General features: G+C 41.9%; 1 protein-coding gene across 1 annotated transcript; it reads right to left on the reverse strand.

The window, feature by feature from the left end:
- Positions 1-319: 319 nt before the first annotated feature.
- CHRNA9 (cholinergic receptor nicotinic alpha 9 subunit) lies at positions 320-15,679 on the reverse strand. Its single transcript, XM_023253185.2, has 5 exons — positions 13,015-15,679; positions 12,612-12,757; positions 11,527-11,681; positions 3,992-4,524; positions 320-905 (listed from the first exon to the last, which is right to left on the reverse strand). Exons 1-5 carry the CDS (start codon positions 13,076-13,078, stop codon positions 364-366), a joined length of 1,440 nt encoding a protein of 479 aa, XP_023108953.1. The 5' UTR covers positions 13,079-15,679; the 3' UTR covers positions 320-363.
- Positions 15,680-18,284: the final 2,605 nt, after the last annotated feature.

The raw sequence follows: 18,284 nt of genomic DNA on the forward strand, positions 1-18,284 counted from the left end.
GCCTGGAGCCTGCTTCAGATTCTGTGTCTCCCTCTCTCTGCCCCTCCCCCACTTTTAGTCTGTCTCTCTGTGTCTCTGTCTCTCTCTCAAAAATAAATAACCATTAAAAAAAGAAATTAAAAATAAAAAGTAAACACAACATAACCACTAAATTTTATATGTATGTTTACATATATATGTGTGTATGTGTGTGTGTATATATATATATACATATATATATATATATACACACACTATATATATATATATATATATATATATATATATATATATTTGCATGTGTGTATGTAAATCTGACTTGGGAAAATATTAGAGTAGATCACAGGGAATTTTACTGATTTATTTCCATATACCAAATGCCCACTAATCTGCTCTTGCTATGATCAAAACAGTCATCACAAACACCATAATGAAAAAAACCCACATGAAGAATCGGTCTATGACTTTTGCAACTTTCTTCCACTCACTCCCCTTGGAATTGGTGGCCTTGTGGTCTTTGAGGCACTTGGCAATGTACTCGATATTCCTTGTCAGCACTTTGTACCGTGCACAGTAACTGTCAGCATCCTGTGGGTTCTCACCCTGGCATCCCAAGTCATTCTTTAAGAGCTTGTTTATTTCCTTCTTTCTGGGAAGGTCTTTGTTTCTGTCCATGTTCAGATTTGGCTCTGGAAGTTTGCCATAAACCTTTGTGAGGTGGGTTCGTTCCCTGTTGTGGCGGGGACTAAGGCAGCTCTCACCCACATCGTAGACACACAAGACCCTGGACATGTATTTCAGGATGACCACCCTGGCCCAGTGTGGCACTGGCCGAGCCTCGGCCCCACAGAAGTGGATATTCATCACCATAATGGTCAACGCGGTAGAGGCTGTGATCAAAGCCATTGTGGCTATGTAGTATTTGCCTGGAAAATAACCACAACCGAGTTAGCTTAAAATTGTCCTTATGTTTGCCCCCCCCCCAAAAAAAAAGAAAGAAAGAAAAGAAAAGAGAAGAAAGAAAAAGAAAAAAGAAACGAACACCTTTTCTAGGGAAGCTGTATACACTAATGGTTACTAGTATAAACTTCTGAAATCAAACCTTTTGGGTTCAAATGACAGCTCTATCACTTAGTAGACTTGTGGCCTAGAGCCAGCTATACCATCCTGCTATGCCTCAGCTTCCTTCTCTGTAAAATGAGTATAATAATTAGATATACAGGCATACGTGAGGCTTAATGGAGAATGATACATGTAAAGTTCTGAGGACTGTCTCTTGCACTGAGTTAGTTTTCTAAATGTTTGCTGAGATCATGATGTGAAAAAATTCCACTTTCAACAAACAACAATCTTGGCCAGCTCCCAGAATTGTCTTCAGACCTCTTTACTGTTGGGTAAGAAAGGAGGCACTATGTCACTGTTTGTCTTTAACATGTGACTGCATAAAGCAAATATTCATGAAAAAGGAAAGTTAAGGAAGGAATTAATAAAGGTGAAGGCACAAATTTATAAAATTTAGAACAACAACAACAAAAAAATAAAGCAAACCAAAGAAAAAGCTATTTGAAAAGAGGAATAAAATTGATAAACCTTTGATACAGCCACTCACAGCATACAGGCAAGGTGGTGGGGGGGGTGTGGGGAGAGAGAGAGAGAGAGAGAGAGAGAATATAAAAGAAGTAACAGGATAGAAATTTAGAATACAATAAAACAATATTATAAATAGCTGTACAATAATATATTTGAAAACCTAAATGAAATTTCTAGAAATACATAAGACATCAAATTTAGCATAAAAAAAAAAGGAATAGGAAAGCTCCAGAGTTGGTTTTATAGATGAGTTTACCAAACTTTTACAAGTTTGTGCATGTCTTATACAAGTCTTACCATGTCAAGTTGTTCCAGAAATAGAAAAAGAGAAAACTGCCTATCTCCTATTATGAAGTCAATTTAGCCTTGATTCCAAAAATAACAAGAAAGGAAATATTAAGGTCATTTTACTTACAGATGTATTTGAGAAAGTCCTATAAAAATTATTAGCTAACTAAATCTAGTAGTGTCTTAAAATGATAATTCACCATGATAAAGGAGGGTTTAACTCAACATCAGAAAACCTAATTCACTATATTAATGGGGTAAAGGAAAAAGCTCAGATGATAATCTTAACAGATGAAAACAATGTACTTGATAATTTCATCATCCACTCATTATTTGTTAAAAGCTCAAAGTAAACTCAGAATAAATGGGACTTGTCTTAATATGCTAAAGACTATGGGCCAGAAGCTTAGATCCAATACTACATTTCTTCAGAAAACTTAAACACATTTCTATAAGATTAGAAATGTATTTCATAGGTGCTGCAAATGACACATTGTAATAGTTAATAAACATGCTCAAGATCTGTGTGCACCTTTCCTAGAAAGGAATTATTTCCTAGAAAGGAATATTATCACAGACACAGAATAAGTAATGTTGCAAAATTTCTGACACACATCCTAAGACTTCTCTCTTTAAAGCTTTAGCCAGCTTTCCATTGAATGTCACTTGTAAAGAAGAAAGAGAGATCTGCCAATTGTTCTTGCCTCAAATAGGTTGTGATTAGAGGTCATCACTGTCAATCATTTCGGTCTCAGGAGAGGTAATAGAAATGCCAATACACTTCTTCCTCTTTATTAGTGGTGTGGGGGTGGGGCAGGGAGAACTCTCTGTGTCTATTTCTCAAAAAGGTGAGTGTGTGTGTGTGTGTGTGTGTGTGTCCGTCCGTGTGTACGTGCATCTATGTTTTTTGCTCTCCAAACAGGGAAACCAACATAGCAATGTCTGAATATTGGGTAATATTGGATTCAGTAGAGGATAAAAGGGCAGTACAACATCCCTTTCATATTGGTCTCTAAGTCTCTAGGTGTCCTGAAATTTCTCCTAATTGTCTACTTTAAGAACCAGAAATTAGGTCTAGCCTCTGATTCTGGGAAGCATCTATTACAACAGCAAGTCATTGAGACAGATGTGTTGGAGCTGAGTAGGACCCAGGTGGCAGGGTGCAGGTAGGAAAGGTGTTAGGAGGGGCCTCAAAATGAGGTAAGGAAAAGAAGAGGAGGCAGGGGTGAGTAGTCTCTGGTTCCACATCTACCCTTAGAAGGATATTTTATTAGAGCAGAGTATTGAAAATGTGGCCTATCCTAGAATCACCTTAGATTCCCAACTCTTGCCCAAGATTGCTAAATCAAACTCTTTAGATGTAGGAATCTACATTTTAACAAGTTCTCCCATATCTACTATGCCCAATAAAGGCTAAAGATTATTCTCTTAAGGGAAGATGATGGGCTTAAAAATAGTCAACTATTTCTATCATGTTCACCGGTCTTTCCCAAGAAGAAATCCCTTGTGATGTGAAAAGATAATAATAGTCACTACTTACTGGATACTTACCATATGCCAGCTCCTACCCTAACCAATGACACAATGAGTAGCAATTACACAAAATTTTCAGGTGATGAAACAGAAACTAAAAGATGAAGTAACTTGCCTAAGATTGATCATTAAGAAATGAGTGGTGAGATCAGAGTTCAAATGCAGATTTCTTTAACTTCAAAATCATGGCCTTCACTTCTAAGTCAATGAAACAGAAAGTACATCAAAATCACCCAGAGGCCTTGTTAAAACAGATTGCCAGGATTTGCTCCCAGAGTTTCTAATTCAGTAGTCTGGGTGGGCCCTGAGAATTTGCATTTTAAAATGATGCTGCACTGTGGGTCCAGGGACCACACTTTGAGAAGCACTGCTCTAAACTATATTACCTCTCATTTCCCTTTTGTGTAAACCCGGAGGCCATAAGACTAGTTTTGGAAAACAGCCATATCTGTTTTCAAAGATGCCAACTGAAGACACTAAATGAAGTATGTGACAGCCTGTGTTGAGTCTGAGGTTGACCTAATTGTTATGAGTTTAAAGGAACAGATACAATCCCAGTCACTACAAAGCTAGTCTCAAAGTGTGAGACACTTGAACTCACCTATCAGAGGTACATTTTCTGAGGCCGGCATGATCTCTGCCACCATGAGCTGAAATACAGTCATGGCCAACAGGATGGTCACTCCCAAGGAGACCTTTTCCCCAGAGGCTGCTGGGAGATAAAAACTCAAGGGAGCCAGAAAAGATATGAGGACGCATGGGATGAGGAGGTTGACGATATAGAATGAGGACCTCCTCTTCAGAAGGAGAGTGAATGTCACATCTGGGTAAGGCTCAGAGCAGCAGCCATAGGAGATCACATTCTTCACAGCAGGCATGCCATGGACCTCCCACTCCACATCTTCGATGAAGTCAGAGAGGTCTCCACTGTCTAGGGCGTTGAATATGTCCACCTGGTTGCCATTGTAGGTCCAGGAACCAAAGGTCAGATTGCACTGCTGGTTATCAAAGGGGAAATAGGTGACATCCACTACACAGGAGCTTTTGGTGATGGCTGGTGCATCCCAGGTGATTAGCCCATCATACCGCAGAACCACGTTGGTGTTCACAGGCTCAGAAGATTCGTCATCAGCCCTGGAGGCCACAGGAGGAATATGAAAGCTGCTGGTCAAGACAACTCATCAACTCCCTCACTCCAAACAGCTCATGGCCCTGTGGCCATCACTTCAGTGCCTCTGGCAATGGGTCACCATTCTCCCTGTCACCCTGGCTGAAAGTCAGAACCAATTCCAATTTGCCCCTCTCCTCCATCTCCTGTAACTACTCAGGGCCAACTTCTCCAGAATTCTTCCTTTAAAGCATCTCTGCTCTATGTCCTTTCCTCTTCATTTCCAAAGCCAGTTTCTTAGTCCAGGTATAATGATTCAAGCATCTAGACAAAAAGTAACCCTGTTGAGGCTGAATTCTAACAGGGAGGCCTGCTTACCTGATTTTATTGACCTTGGACACAAGAATATTAAAATAGCCTTTTGTTGTGATTGGAAGAGTTGTACATGTTTATCATAGAACATTTGAAAAATGCAGACAAAAATTCATTTACCCATAACCTAAGAAATAATAATTTATTCTAGGTATATCTTCTTTTTGCTTTATCAACATTTATGCCTGGGTACAGAATTTCTATTTTCCTTTAGAGAGTGACTTTTTCTACCACCATTAGAAGGCAGATGAAATGTTCATCAAGGTGCCCCAGCCTCCTCTGGCCAAGGGCTAGATCCAACTGATTGACTCTCCCTGGAGTTTAGATCTTATGTAGAGGGACCCAAAGACCAAAAACAGTCACCCTGGTGGTGCTTCCTAATAAAACAAACCAGCTCAGGAGTCCTTGCTTCCTCAAACTCTAGAGCAGTCTCAGGGTGTCCTTTCTAAAAACTGGTCATTGATTTTTTTCCCCCTTTATTTTTTAAAAATGTTTATTCATTTTTGAGAGAGAGACAGAGACAGAGCACAAGTGGGGGAGGGGCAGAGAGAGAAGGAGACACAGAATCCCAAGCAGGGTCCAGGCTCTAAGCTGCCAGCCCAGAGCTTGACATGTGACTCGAACTCATAAACCATGAGATCATGACCTGAGCCAAAGTCAGACACCGACTGAGCCACCCAGGTGCCCTTTTCTTCCCCCTTTAATTCAATGAGCTGCACCATGCCCTTCCAACAAACACCTTTTTTCACAAAGTAGTCAAAGTCAGTTTTCAATGCTCACAACCTTAACTGATACGCTTCTATTCACATTTAATGCGTATTTTCCAGTCTCCCTTATAATTTTTTCCCTACAAAAACATATTATGGTTAAATGTAATGTGAAAGGCATCCTGGATTGGATTCTGGAATAAAAAGCACATTTGTGGAAAAACTGGTGAAATCCAATAAAGTCTGTAGTTTAACTAATAACATTGTATTGGTTTTGACAAATGTACTGTTATATAAGATGTAACATCAGGGGAAGCTAGGTGAAGGGTATATAGGAACTCTCTGTACCATCTTTGCAACTTTTCTGGAAATCTAAAATTATCCTGAAATAAAAAAATTATTTTAGCATAAAAAGGATGATACAAAATTTAAAATGTGGTTATTCATTCATATTCTCCTGCAACATTATTTTCACGGCTGATAGTTTTCCTTTATATTCCATTATATAGAGATGCCATACTTATTTAACCCATCTGTTGATGCTCAACATTGTCAGTTTCCAGGATTTGCATTTATAAACAATGCTGTAGTGAATGTCCCTGTAATTGAATCTTTGCATTTATCCACTGACTCTTTCCTTAGGTTAAATTGCTAGAAGAACATGTGCTGGATCAAAGAACTGGCATGTTTTAAAGTATTTTTTTCCACTTCTTAAAAATTGGGCACCACAACATTAATTGTAATGGTCTGAAGTGGACCAAATCAGACCATTATAGTTAACCTTGTGGTGCTCAAATTTTAATGATGGCCTTTAATGAGGGTTTAGAGAGAAGGATCTTTAGAATGGGTCTTTGTGAAGATAACAAGCTGAAGTCATTTGAAAATCCCTGAACCTATCCTCTGTAACAATGGGAAATGTATGTAGTTAGCTAAATGAGAAGTGAGAACTATGTGTGAACAGAGAATATCACTCACCCATCCTGCCTTCTTGGTATAGGAGGAGAGAATCTCAGGATCAGAGAGAATCTCTTTGGACATTTCCAAAACAAAAAGAAGCCCCCGCTTTCTTTCCAAGGCTAACTTCCTTTCTGATACTGTGATTCCTGTCCTCCCAGGTCTCCTTCAGGATTCTGCATCTCTTGGTTCTCCTTTTTTTTTTTTTTTAATGTTTATTTATTTTTGAGAGACAGAGAGAGAGAGAGAGAGTGGGGGAGGGGCAGAGAGAGAGGGAGACACAGAATCCAAAGTGGGCTCCAGGCTGCGGGCTGTCAGCACAGAGCCTGACACAGGGCTCGAATCCATGACCGTGAGATCATGACCTGAGCCAAAGTCGGATGCTCAGTAGTCTGAGCCACTCAGGTGTCCCTCTCTTGGTTCTTCTTATTCTATATCATCTAAACCTTTCCCAATGCTGTTCCATGAAAGGGCGGGCCTACTCCGGTGGACTCCATCTTGTTCTGGGTCCTTCACCTTGACCACACCTCCTCCCCTTGAGTAACCTCCCACTCACCTGCCTAACAGGACTCTGACCCTTCCCCAGACCCTTCCCCAGCCAATCGGCTGAGGCCACAGCCATTACCTCACCAACCGCCCCTAGGCCCCAATAAAACCTTTGTCCTTTTGAAACTCGTTCTCTCTCCTCGGTATCTCACCGCTGCATCGGTGCAGGTAGGGGATTGAGCTCGAGCTAGCTCGAATAAAGGCTCTTTTGCTTTTGCATCAGACTCGGCTCCCTAGTGGTCTTTGGGGATCACGAATTCTGGGCATAACATTCCATAGTCTCTCCTACCAGCTTTCCTTCCTCTCAGGCACTTCTCACTTCCCGCCTCTTTTTCTATACACTGGAAGTGATACACGTTGCTGTCACTTCCCCATCTTGCTTTTATTCTTACAGTTTGGCTTCTTCCCAGTGTGTCCTCTTTCAAAGGTCATTCATGACGCAAACAGCAAATATAAAGACCTATTCTAAATTCCTATCCTGTTCGATTCTTCCCAAACATTTCACACTGTAAGTTTCTAGACATCCTTTCTTCCCTGTGGTTTCTATGACACAACTCTCTCTCACATCTTTTTCCACCCTTTTAGCCATTTCTTCTATATGGCTTCTTTAAATGTCTTCAGTGAAGAGTTTCACCAGCTTTACCCACATTTTCTTTCCTTCCTTGAGTAGTTCTATAAGGGCTCAAAGGGCTTCTGGTATCTCTATCCCTGACCTTCTTTCCAGGTTTAAGAATTGCCTTTTCAGTCTCTTCATTGGTTGTCTCCATGTGGATGTTCCTTTGGCCCCCCAAACTGAATAGATCCCACACCAAACTCATCGTTTTTTTCCTCAAACCTGTTCCTCTTCCCCTCCTTTACTTCTAAACTCATCTAACAAGTTTGCCATTTTCTCAACCACCTAGATGACTTAAGCGAGCCCTAATGCTAAATTCTAGACAAAGTCTGTCCATATATGATAAGGTACCCAATTCCTTAGTAGGTCTAAAACAAGTGTTAACATGGCCCACTGAAACCCAACCATTAGGGTCACCTGGCTATCTCAGTTGGTGGAGCATGCGACGCTTGATCTTGGGGTTGTGAGTTTGAGCCTGACATTAGGTATAGAGATTACTTAAAAAAAATTGGGGGGCACCTGAGTGGCTCAGTTGGTTGGGTGTCTGACTCTTGATTTTAGCTCAGATGATGATCTCATGGTTCATGAGTTCTAGCCCCCGCATCGCATGGTCAGCGTGGAGCCTGCTTGGGATTCTCTCTCTGCCTCTTTCTCTCTCTGCTCCTCCCCCACTCATGCATGCACTTTCTTTCCCTCTCTCAAAATAAACAAATAAACTTAAAAAAAAAACAAAAATTAAAAAATCTTGAAAAAAAAAAACCCAACCATTAGAACTCTCTCATGGGGCATCTGAGTGGCTCAGTCAGTTAAGCTTCGGACCCTGGTTCAGGTCATGATCTCAGTGTTGGTGACATCAGGCTCCCATGTCAGGCTTTGCACTGTCAGCCAGGAGCCTGCTTGGTATTCTCTCTATCCCTCTCTCTCTGCCCCTCCCCTGCTCTCTCTTGCACATCCTCTCTCTCTCTTTCTCTCTCTCAAAATAAATACATGAACTTTAAAAAAAAAAAAGAACTCTCTCATAATAAATGTACATTCAGAATTTCTATAATCCAGTCTTTACCCAGTGTAATGTTAGGAATCCTTGTAGCCTTTTGCACTAACCATTATATTGGCCATATACTTAGACTAAACAACCTTACTAGAACTCTGAGCCAAAATTTATTTATTCTTTTACTGATCTGGTAACAGAGCCAGTATCTGCTTGAATAACTATATTGCTAAAGAGCTCACTATCTTTTGGGAACATTCATTGCTTAAGTTATTTGCTATGATTATTTTTTAAACTGTTTATCTTCCCTTTAACTTTTAATAGTCTTGGATTTTAGAGCAATTCTCTCTTTTCTTTACCTAATTTTCTCCTTGGTTGACTAACATAGCTATCAAGTCTTCCCAAGGACTTCTTGCTTCCAAACTAAGTATCAACAAATTCAACTGCTCCTGACATGAAGTAATTTCCAGACCAATAACCATCCTGAACACACCCTAACAAGTGTAGCCCTGTGGGTTCAGGCACCAGTGGTGAATCTAGATGTTAAGCATCTTCCTGCCCAATCTATATTTATCACAACTGATTGGATCACTACCATATACTCCTCTTTCCTCTCCCACCACCATTCAGAAAGCCTATTTTGTGGTCTCCAAGGTTGTGTACTACTTTCTCAGAAATAATAAGAATATTATATCTGGGATCAGAAGAGTCTGCAGGTCCAGGGATTCAGCTGGAAGGGCCAGGGTCAGGAAAATGGCTATGACCAAGGTCCCTTCTTTGCCTGATCCTATAACTCTCTTCTATTCTCATTTCAGCTGGGTATAGGAATGCAAATGGCATCCAACCATAACTACATTTAGAGTTTCCTTTAAGTAATAAAATTCTGACATTACTGAGAAGGAGAATGCAAAGCAGAATAAAGGATCTGAGACAGAACTATCTGGGACAGGAAGGCAGAGAAGACTGAAGAGTCAACCCAGAGGAATAGAAAAGAGTTGATTAATCAACGTGATGAAAAGATTCCCTGAAAGGGACAGGGAATAGAACTCACACACCTCAAGGCCAATGATCTGGGGAGAAAGGGGGAGGGGAGAATGGGGATAGAATTTAGGAAAGCCACAGTAGGTTTGTATGAGCTCATGAGCACACAACTGGCTTCTGTAACAACAGGGGACTGGGGTAGGTCTAACTTAGGTTACCATGCAAGCTTTCAAAGAAGCATGTCAGTAAGAGTTGCTCACACCTTTAGCCAACCAAAGCAGAGGGAGGAGAAGAACTAGCACTCTACTTTCCAGGAAGAACTGTTAGAATTGATAGGATACTGATAATGATCTATGTAAACTATATTCTCTGATTACCTATGCCCGGTGAATGAGAGAGGAACTAATGGACAATGTGACTCATTCTCTTGCCTTGTGTGTGTGTGTGTGTGTGTGTGTGTGTGTGTGTGTGACAGAGAGAGAGAGAGAGAGAGAGAGAGAAGAGTGTAGAAACTGGACTAATAAAGCACTAACACTTGTATGTTGTCTTGCTTGAAAAGAATATGGAAGGTCCACTCAGAATGGAGAAAGGTCAGAAGGATAGGTACTACAATTCAATAGGTCATGTCCCTTGGATGAGTTCTCTGAGTTGGCTGCAACTCACCAATGTTTCTTCCTGAAGGGAAACTCATGCGCACTAGAAGGCTGAGTTTTCAGGAGAGCTCCCCTGAACTGCCCCTCATTCACCCTGTTCTGAGTCAAAGAGGAACCTTTCCCAACCCACAGGAACTTGGGTTCCAGAAGAAAAGGAGAGAAGCTCCTTCGAAACAGGTGGAGCTACTGAACATGAACTGTGATAGAGCAATGTGGTTCCTTCTCGAAGTGTGGTCCATGAACCAGCAGCACTGACATCTAAAGCTTACAGAAATGCAGAACATCAAACTCTATCTCAGACCTACTGAATCAAAATCTGTATTTTCACAAGCTCTTCAGGTGATTTATGTGCACTTTAAAATCTGGGAAACATAAACCGTACCTACCCGTTTTCTCAAGGTTCCTAGCTCTGAAATCAGGAAAAGGCCAATTGATGATCTTATGATCTAGTTTATCTTCCACTGCAATGTCCGAAATCCACAGGTCAGCTACTAGCTGGCCCATTCTGATTTAATCTTAGTAGTATCACTGTTACTGATACATGATCTTGGAGAAGGGAGCACAACTGTTATGGGTTGAATTGTATCCCTCAGAAATGAATATGCTGAAATCCTAGCTCCCAGCACCTCAGAATGTAAATTTGGAATAGGGCCATTGCAAATGTAATTAATTAAGACAAGGTCATGCTGGAGTAGGGTAGCCCCTAATCCAACACAACTTTTGTTTTTATAAAAGGGAAAAAATGGACATAGACAACACATTGAAGAACGGCATGTGAAGAGGAGGGCAGAGGTCAAGGTGATACTTCTACAAGTCCAGGGAAAACAAAGATTGCCAGCAACCACCAGAAGCTAGAGGAGAGGCATGGAACATATTCTCCTTCATAGCCTCAGAAAAAACCAACCTTGTACTTCTAGCCTCCAGAACTGTGAGCTAATATATTTCTGCTGTTTAAGCCACCCAGTTTGTGGTACTTTGTTAGAGCACCCTAGGAAACCAATACAACCTATAAAATCGTTTCTCATCCAAAAGGGGAACATAGCTCTAAGCTTTTATGACCCATTATTATATTACCTAAGATCCTATGACCATGATTTCAGGGTCTAGATACATGAATTGGTACTTCATGCATGTTTTAAATATCTTTTTTCATTATGTGTCAATTCTGTTAAATCAGCAAGTTCATTCCCAAGTAATGACTGACTTGTACTTACTTGTTATATAGGACAATATCTGGCCTCCATACCAGGTCACTGGGGATCCTGATGGAATCCAGTCCATCATACTGGTCTCGATCCCACGTGAGATATGCATCATGCCAGATTTGGCGGATCCATAAATAGGCAGTCAGAATCTGGTTTCTTTCATCCTGCACAAGTAACCATGATAGAACTCTGTCCAGCAGACACCTCAACCAAATGCCTTCCATCTCTAGAACACTTGTTCCTCGCAACAGAAATTCCAAGGGCACAAATCTACTTTCATTAAATAAATGAGAGCTTTTCTAGTCTAACCCTTTGACTGACTGCCAAGGCCATATTTTTTCTACTTAATTTACTGTTCTGAATGTAAAGTGGACAAATGTTGAAGCCATCAGATCTTTGCATGGATCAACAGCCCAAATTTCTCTGAAAATTGATCAACTGATGATTCACTTGAATGAGAAAGTCAGAAAATATCTATAATATACAGAAGAAAGTCTTTCAAGTTTCATAACTTTATGTAATTAAATGCCTATAAGCACTGAATAAGATACGCCATGTTAAAACACTGCCTTTCTTTAAAAAAAAAAAAAAACAGGAATAAAATTCATGTAACATAAAACTCACCATTTAGCCCTCTTAAAATGTATGATTCAGTGGATTACAATGTTGTACAACCATTACCGCTATCTAATTCCAGAAAATTGTTGTCAGCCCAAAAAAGAAACCCTATGACCATCAGGCCACCACTCACGAGTCTCTGGTTCTTCGACAGCCCCTAGCAACCACTACTCTGCTTTTTGTCTCTATGGTTCTGCCTATTTTGGACACCTCATAGAAAGGGAATCCTACGATATGTGACACCATCTCTGTCTAGATGATCAAGACTTACTCTTAATGGCCAGGATCAGGTAACATTTAGTGAAATTACTTTTGTAGAGAGCACCTCTCCTTGGTATTCCCTTCCTCCACCAGCTTGCACATGTTGCTGTCTGTTCTCACTCCCTCTCAAATTCTGGGTAAGACATCTCTTTGGAAAGCACTGTTAGCTTCATCCTTAGCACGATTTCAAAGAGTCACCACTTTATGTTACTTACCATGTCCTTAATCTGAGAAAGTGTAATCTGCAGGGTGACATTCAGGACTTTATCTGTATCTTCTACTGGACGAAGAGCATTGGAATAATCTTCAAAAAGGTCATTAAACAATTTCTGAGCATATTTTCCATCTGCTGTTTCTACAGCTGCTCAAAAAGAGGGACCTGGATCAATATTCAATGTCGTATATATTTCAAAGCAAAGAACAACAAACTGAGGACCAGAACTGGGCAGGACCCAGCATCAGCTAGGGACAAGCCTTGGGTATATTTTTCTGGTGAGTCAATAAGAGGCACAAACACTTCCTGGCAGTTAGAGCATTTGTTCTGTTTGCTGGCCCACTCCCACCAAAGAAGTGGCCCCCAAATGAGCTGAGATGGTTACACACCCATCAGCCTCTTACCTCTCAGTCTGGAGACAGCAAAGTAAATCCAGCAAAAGGAGATGCAGGAAAGGGGCCAGTTCATCTTTTTCCTGAGCCTTTAGAAATTCCCAGCCACGCAGCAGTCTTCCACTTGCCTCCGTGAATTGGAAGGGTCTGGATACAAAGATCTCACTCTGCCACAGGCAGAGTTTCGCCAAGGCAGATGGAGAGCTCAGGCTTGCGGTGCACCTGGGGCCCCAGATCCTGAGATCCATACCCACCCTCCCTCCCCTCTGGTAATCTGAGCCAGGCAGCTCTGGCAGCAGAGATGCAGGAGGCTGAGTGGGCTAGATCGGCAGTGGTGATCTAGGGGAGCTGTCCCAGCTGGGGATCCCTAGTCACTTTCAGCAGGGATATCCGGACCAAACTTTCAGATGAAGACAGGGAGGAACCCAACACTCCGGAGACTCTGCCAAAGCAGAACGGGCACTTTCTCCACATGCAGCAAGCAGATTCAGCCTGAGTCTAATGACAAAGGGAAGCCAAGCAGAACCTCCCCTCATGAGGCAGCCTCTGGAGAGGCCCTACGAATGCGCTTCACGAGGCATTTGCAGAGGGAAAGAGATCAGTTTCATGATCTCCAGAACAGATTACCTTCTGCTTCAACCCCTTCAAGATCTGGCACGTGTCTCCTGTGGTAATGTGAGTGAATATGGGGAGAGGGGCTGGGAGAAGAGCATTCACTCCCTTCGGAAGCCGCGCTGCAATCAGGATTTGAAGCCCAAGACCTAGGTTTGACTGCAGGCTCGAACCCTTCCTAGCTCTCCAGTACTAAGCTTTCCTGAGCTGGAGACCAGGAACATAATATTCTCTCGCTCCCAGCGCTACTGGGATCTTTATGTGAAATCACCCTAAAAAAAAAATTGTAAAGCACCATGTAAATGTTAGTAATTTTTGCCTCTCATGTTCCAGATCCAGAATGTCTATATTTATCGAGTCACCCAGGGTTTACTAGCTCTAAAAAAGAAACATGGTTCAAAGGCCAATCAAATCACCACAAAAATGATTCATAACTAATGAGGATATTACTGAGAATGCTGTTTCTTTGAATTTGAATGCTACTTTATTTAATTCCACAGTCATTTCTCACACGTGATCTAATTTTGCTCCCACGAAGAATGTCAATTTCCAATTGCCATCACTTACTCCTCTGCTTGCCTGGGGAAACTGCCTTGGAAAACCAAATTAAGATCCTTTGGTTGCCTGGAATCAGAGCAAGGAAATTGGATAGCTCTATTTCATCAGGTTACAGCCGGCTGATGAGTCACCCTGTCCCTCTTCAGGAATATATCCTTCGAGTGGAACAGACACTCAAGCCATCAGCTAAGTGTGTTTCCTAATTGCCTGTGCCCTTGTGTGGATTGTGAAGACATTATTTTCCTGCTGCCCCCAGTCTGACTCACCCATCAAATGACAGTTCCTGCTATAAACCCTCAGGCCTCCTTCAACAAACATCTGCTCTGGAGTCTCAGAGGCTGAAGGTCCTTTTGAAATTGAGTTGAACACCTCGTTTTCACATGAGGAAACTGAGGTCTAGAGATGTTGAGTAGTTTGCCTCTAGCAGCACTTGGCCAGGCCGCCCGCCCCAACCCAGGGTGCTCGACAAGCTAATACGCCCCTCCTCCTTTTGTTGTTCACCCACTTGGCAATTGACAGCAGCTGGGTGATAACTTCTCCTGCTTAGAGAGTCTCTACCTGTGTTTCTTTGATCCTTTCTGACACTCAGAACAGCCCCTGGGGAGAGGTGCTGAGTGAACACTTGGTGCTGGTACTGCTGCCTGGAAGGTGATCATCCCTGGTGATCTTACTGTTCTTAATTAACTCGGTTCATTCATTTTGGTCACTTACAATTTGTTTAAATACTTAACAGTCGATACTAACCTACAATGTTAACACAATCCAAGTTAAAGCAGTACTTTTGGAGGTGGGGGCAATTCTGCCTCTTAGGGCAAAGATGCTAATGACCAAAAGCAAACTCCACCCCAATTCATTCTAAAAGAACAATGCATGAATGAAGAATTTCAACAGAGATGTAAAATAGGCTTAAAAATTCATTCTAAAAACAACTATTAGGTGCTTTCCTAGGGACCTGCCTATCTTTATCCAATCTCTCAGCTCCAAACTGTATAAAAAAGAAACCTGTAATATGGCAGTCCCATGCTTTTCAGGACACTAAATGAAAAAAAGAAATTTGTTGAATTCACTATTTAGGGTTAAGGCTGAGAAGCAGGCGGATATTCTTTAGACTGATTTACAATGAATATAATCTGAATAAACCTTAGCCATCCAGAAATGTGGACCCTCCAAATATACCCCATTTCCTGAGTGCCTCATTAACTTAGGGTCAGCCATATCCAATGGCATATTTATCCAGGTTAACAAAGCACTCAGATATTTAAGTTTGAAAGTTCATGGTTTTCATGCCAACAGCTACCTTCTCCCAGCTCGTGGTACTAGTTCTGAACAGCATCTCACCATAGTTTATGCAAAATCATCACCCAATAAAGTATACTCTAGCCAGATAAAGGGGACCCACAATTCAAAGAATTTCTAGAAAGCACAGGGCACCTGGATGGCTCAGTCGGTTAAGCATCTCACTCTTGATTTCAGTCAGGTCGTGATCTCACAATTTGTGAGATCCAGCCTCAAGTCAGGCTCTGTGCTAACAGCATAGAGCCTGCTTGGTATTCTCTCTCTCCCTCTCTCTCTCTCTCTCTGCCCCTACCCTGCCTGTGCACACATGTGTGTGCCCGAGCATGTTTTATCTCTCTCTCCCAAAATAAATAAATAAATCTTAAAAAAAAAAAAAAGAATTTCTGGAGAGCACAATAATCTTTTCAACATCTGCACCTTTTGAGAAGTGGCAGTCCCTTGCCACAAGTTCACAGACATAAAGTATTCTAGCCATTTCAGAGTTTCTGGGAGCCAAATCCTCCCTAACGGACCAATTTTGAGGTACTTGTTTGTTGCCAAAATGTAATATAATGATATTAGAGACATTCTATAAGATCATAATACTTTTTAAAAATTTTTAATGTTTTATTTATTTTTGAGAGAGAGACAGAGAGACAGAGCATGAGCAGGGGAGGCACAGAGAGAGAGGGAGACACAGAATCTGAAGCAGGCTCCAGGCTCTGAGCTGTCAGCACAGAGCCCGACGTGGGACTCAAACCCACGAACCATGAGATCATTACCTGAGCTGAAGTCAGAGGCTTAACCAACTGAGCCACACAGGCACCCCCATAATATTTTCAATATCTTATTACATGGGGCGCCTGGGTGGCGCAGTCGGTCAAGCGTCCGACTTCAGCCAGGTCACGATCTCGCGGTCCGTGAGTTCGAGCCCCGCGTCGGGCTCTGGGCTGATGGCTCAGAGCCTGGAGCCTGTTTCTGATTCTGTGTCTCCCTCTCTCTCTGCCCCTCCCCCGTTCATGCTCTGTCTCTCTCTGTCCCGAAAATAAATAAACGTTGAAAAAAAAATTAAAAAAAAATATTTTCAATATCTTATTACATAAGCAATACATATCTATTGCAGAAAAATTAGAAAGTACAGAAAAGCACAATGAAGGGAAAAGAAAGGTCACCCAGAAGAATCCAACCATGCAGAGAAAGATAAGGTTCACACGGCAGCCATCTTTTTTAAAATGCCCATGGAACTGTGTTGTCATGTCTTTGAGACCTGGAAGGACACAGGCCATTAGCAGAATTCTGTCTTGCTCATGAACACATGGAAGTGCAGAGGCTGCTTCTAAATACTCTTTTCCTGTTCCCATGGGGTTGCATTGTAGCTCACACACAGTCTACCTTCAAGGGTCTCCCAGCCTTTCCTGTCCCTCTCCCCACCCCCAGGGTCCCTACTCAACCCTTTTGGGTTGAAGCTTTGCCCATTGTGGTCAAGCCTCCCCGGGGGGGGGGGGGGGGGGGAGGCAGTATCCCTGGCTCCATTCCAGAAGAATGATGGCAGTGTTTCCACCCCTTGGAAATAGAACTCCTGCCTGACAAAGAACTCTAGTGAATTGTTTTGCTGAAAGACTCTCTTCCCAGTAGCAGAGGAGGGGTGGGGGTGGGGGAGGACAAATACCTTCTTTCTGCTACATTTTCATTGCAAAAGTCAAAAATAATGTAAAGGGTTATTTTTATAAAAACCCCACAAATTAACATGGCATGAATATTTTCTTCATTTTATTAAATACGAAATCAGAATAGTTTTAACCCATGAAGAGCTTGTACAGATCATTTAGCTGAGCTCCCTCATTTTACAAATGAGATAAGTGGGGCCTAGGGACAGGGTAGATAGGAAAGGAGCCAGATCTCCACCGAGAGCCATGCCGGAGGCCCTCGGCCCCTCCTAGCAAGCGGCCCGAGCTCTCAGCTGTCCTGGGTGCTCAGAGCTGTGACACTTGCTAAGCAGTGCTTCTCAACTCATTTGAAATCTCAGGAAATGCCCCGTGGGCCTCCACACCCTATTTCACTGGTAGCAAGGAGCACCTGTCTCACTGCTACTTTCTACATTTGCTGGGTTCATCCTGGACATGAGTCTCAAAATTAAGAACTCAAAGTCCCTTTAAAGGGGGTGGTCTCCAAATTCTTTCACCACACACCGGAGTTTGGGATAAGGGCTGCCAAGTTGGATGCCAAGCCTTCCCCAGAGGGCTACCCACTAAGGCAGTGCTCTCCAAACATTTGGGGATTTGTTTCTGTCTTTGTTTTCATAATCAGGAGACACAGGATAGCGTAGAGTTTAAGAGTATAGACTCTGGAGTCGAACTGCTTGGATTCAAGTCCTGCCTGCCACATACTAGCTGTGTAACTTGCGGCAGATTACTTAACTTCTCCGTGCCTTAGTTTCCTCATCTATAAAATGGGGACAACTAAAATAGAGCCTGCCTCTTAGGGTTGTTTTGAGGATCAAATAAGTTAATATATGTGAATTCCTAAGAACAGTGCTTGACCATAAAAAGGGTTAAGTGATAATTAAAGGGGGGAAATGCACTCCAGCATTTCCATGTAACCTGTAGCCATAATTCCTCTCTCTCTCCCTCTCTCTCATCTATCTTTCTTTCCATCCATTTCTTTGTACACCCCCACCCCAACTTCTTGACAGACTTAATTAGAAGATTATCCTTTTATCTGACAAGCAGCCCTACAAGTGAGAGAGTAACAGCCCTGCCATTTTCTTGTTGTCTTCTTTTATTGCAATGTTAATATTACTGTCAATCCACAGTGGATTTATATGTTTGCTTTCTTAC

The sequence above is a fragment of the Felis catus genome, chromosome B1 (genome assembly GCF_018350175.1).
Source record: "Felis catus isolate Fca126 chromosome B1, F.catus_Fca126_mat1.0, whole genome shotgun sequence".
NCBI lineage: Eukaryota > Metazoa > Chordata > Mammalia > Carnivora > Felidae > Felis > Felis catus.

Coding starts and splice junctions, on each gene's coding strand:
- CHRNA9 (XM_023253185.2), bottom strand. CDS start 13,078: ATGAACTGGCCCCTTTCCTGCATCTCCTTTTGCTGGATTTACTTTGCT. Junction 11,682..12,611: donor TTTCTCAGATTAAGGACATG/GTAAGTAACATA, acceptor TTACTTGTGCAG/GATGAAAGAAACCAGATTCT. Junction 906..3,991: donor AGAAAATGTACCTCTGATAG/GTGAGTTCAAGT, acceptor GTTATTTTCCAG/GCAAATACTACATAGCCACA.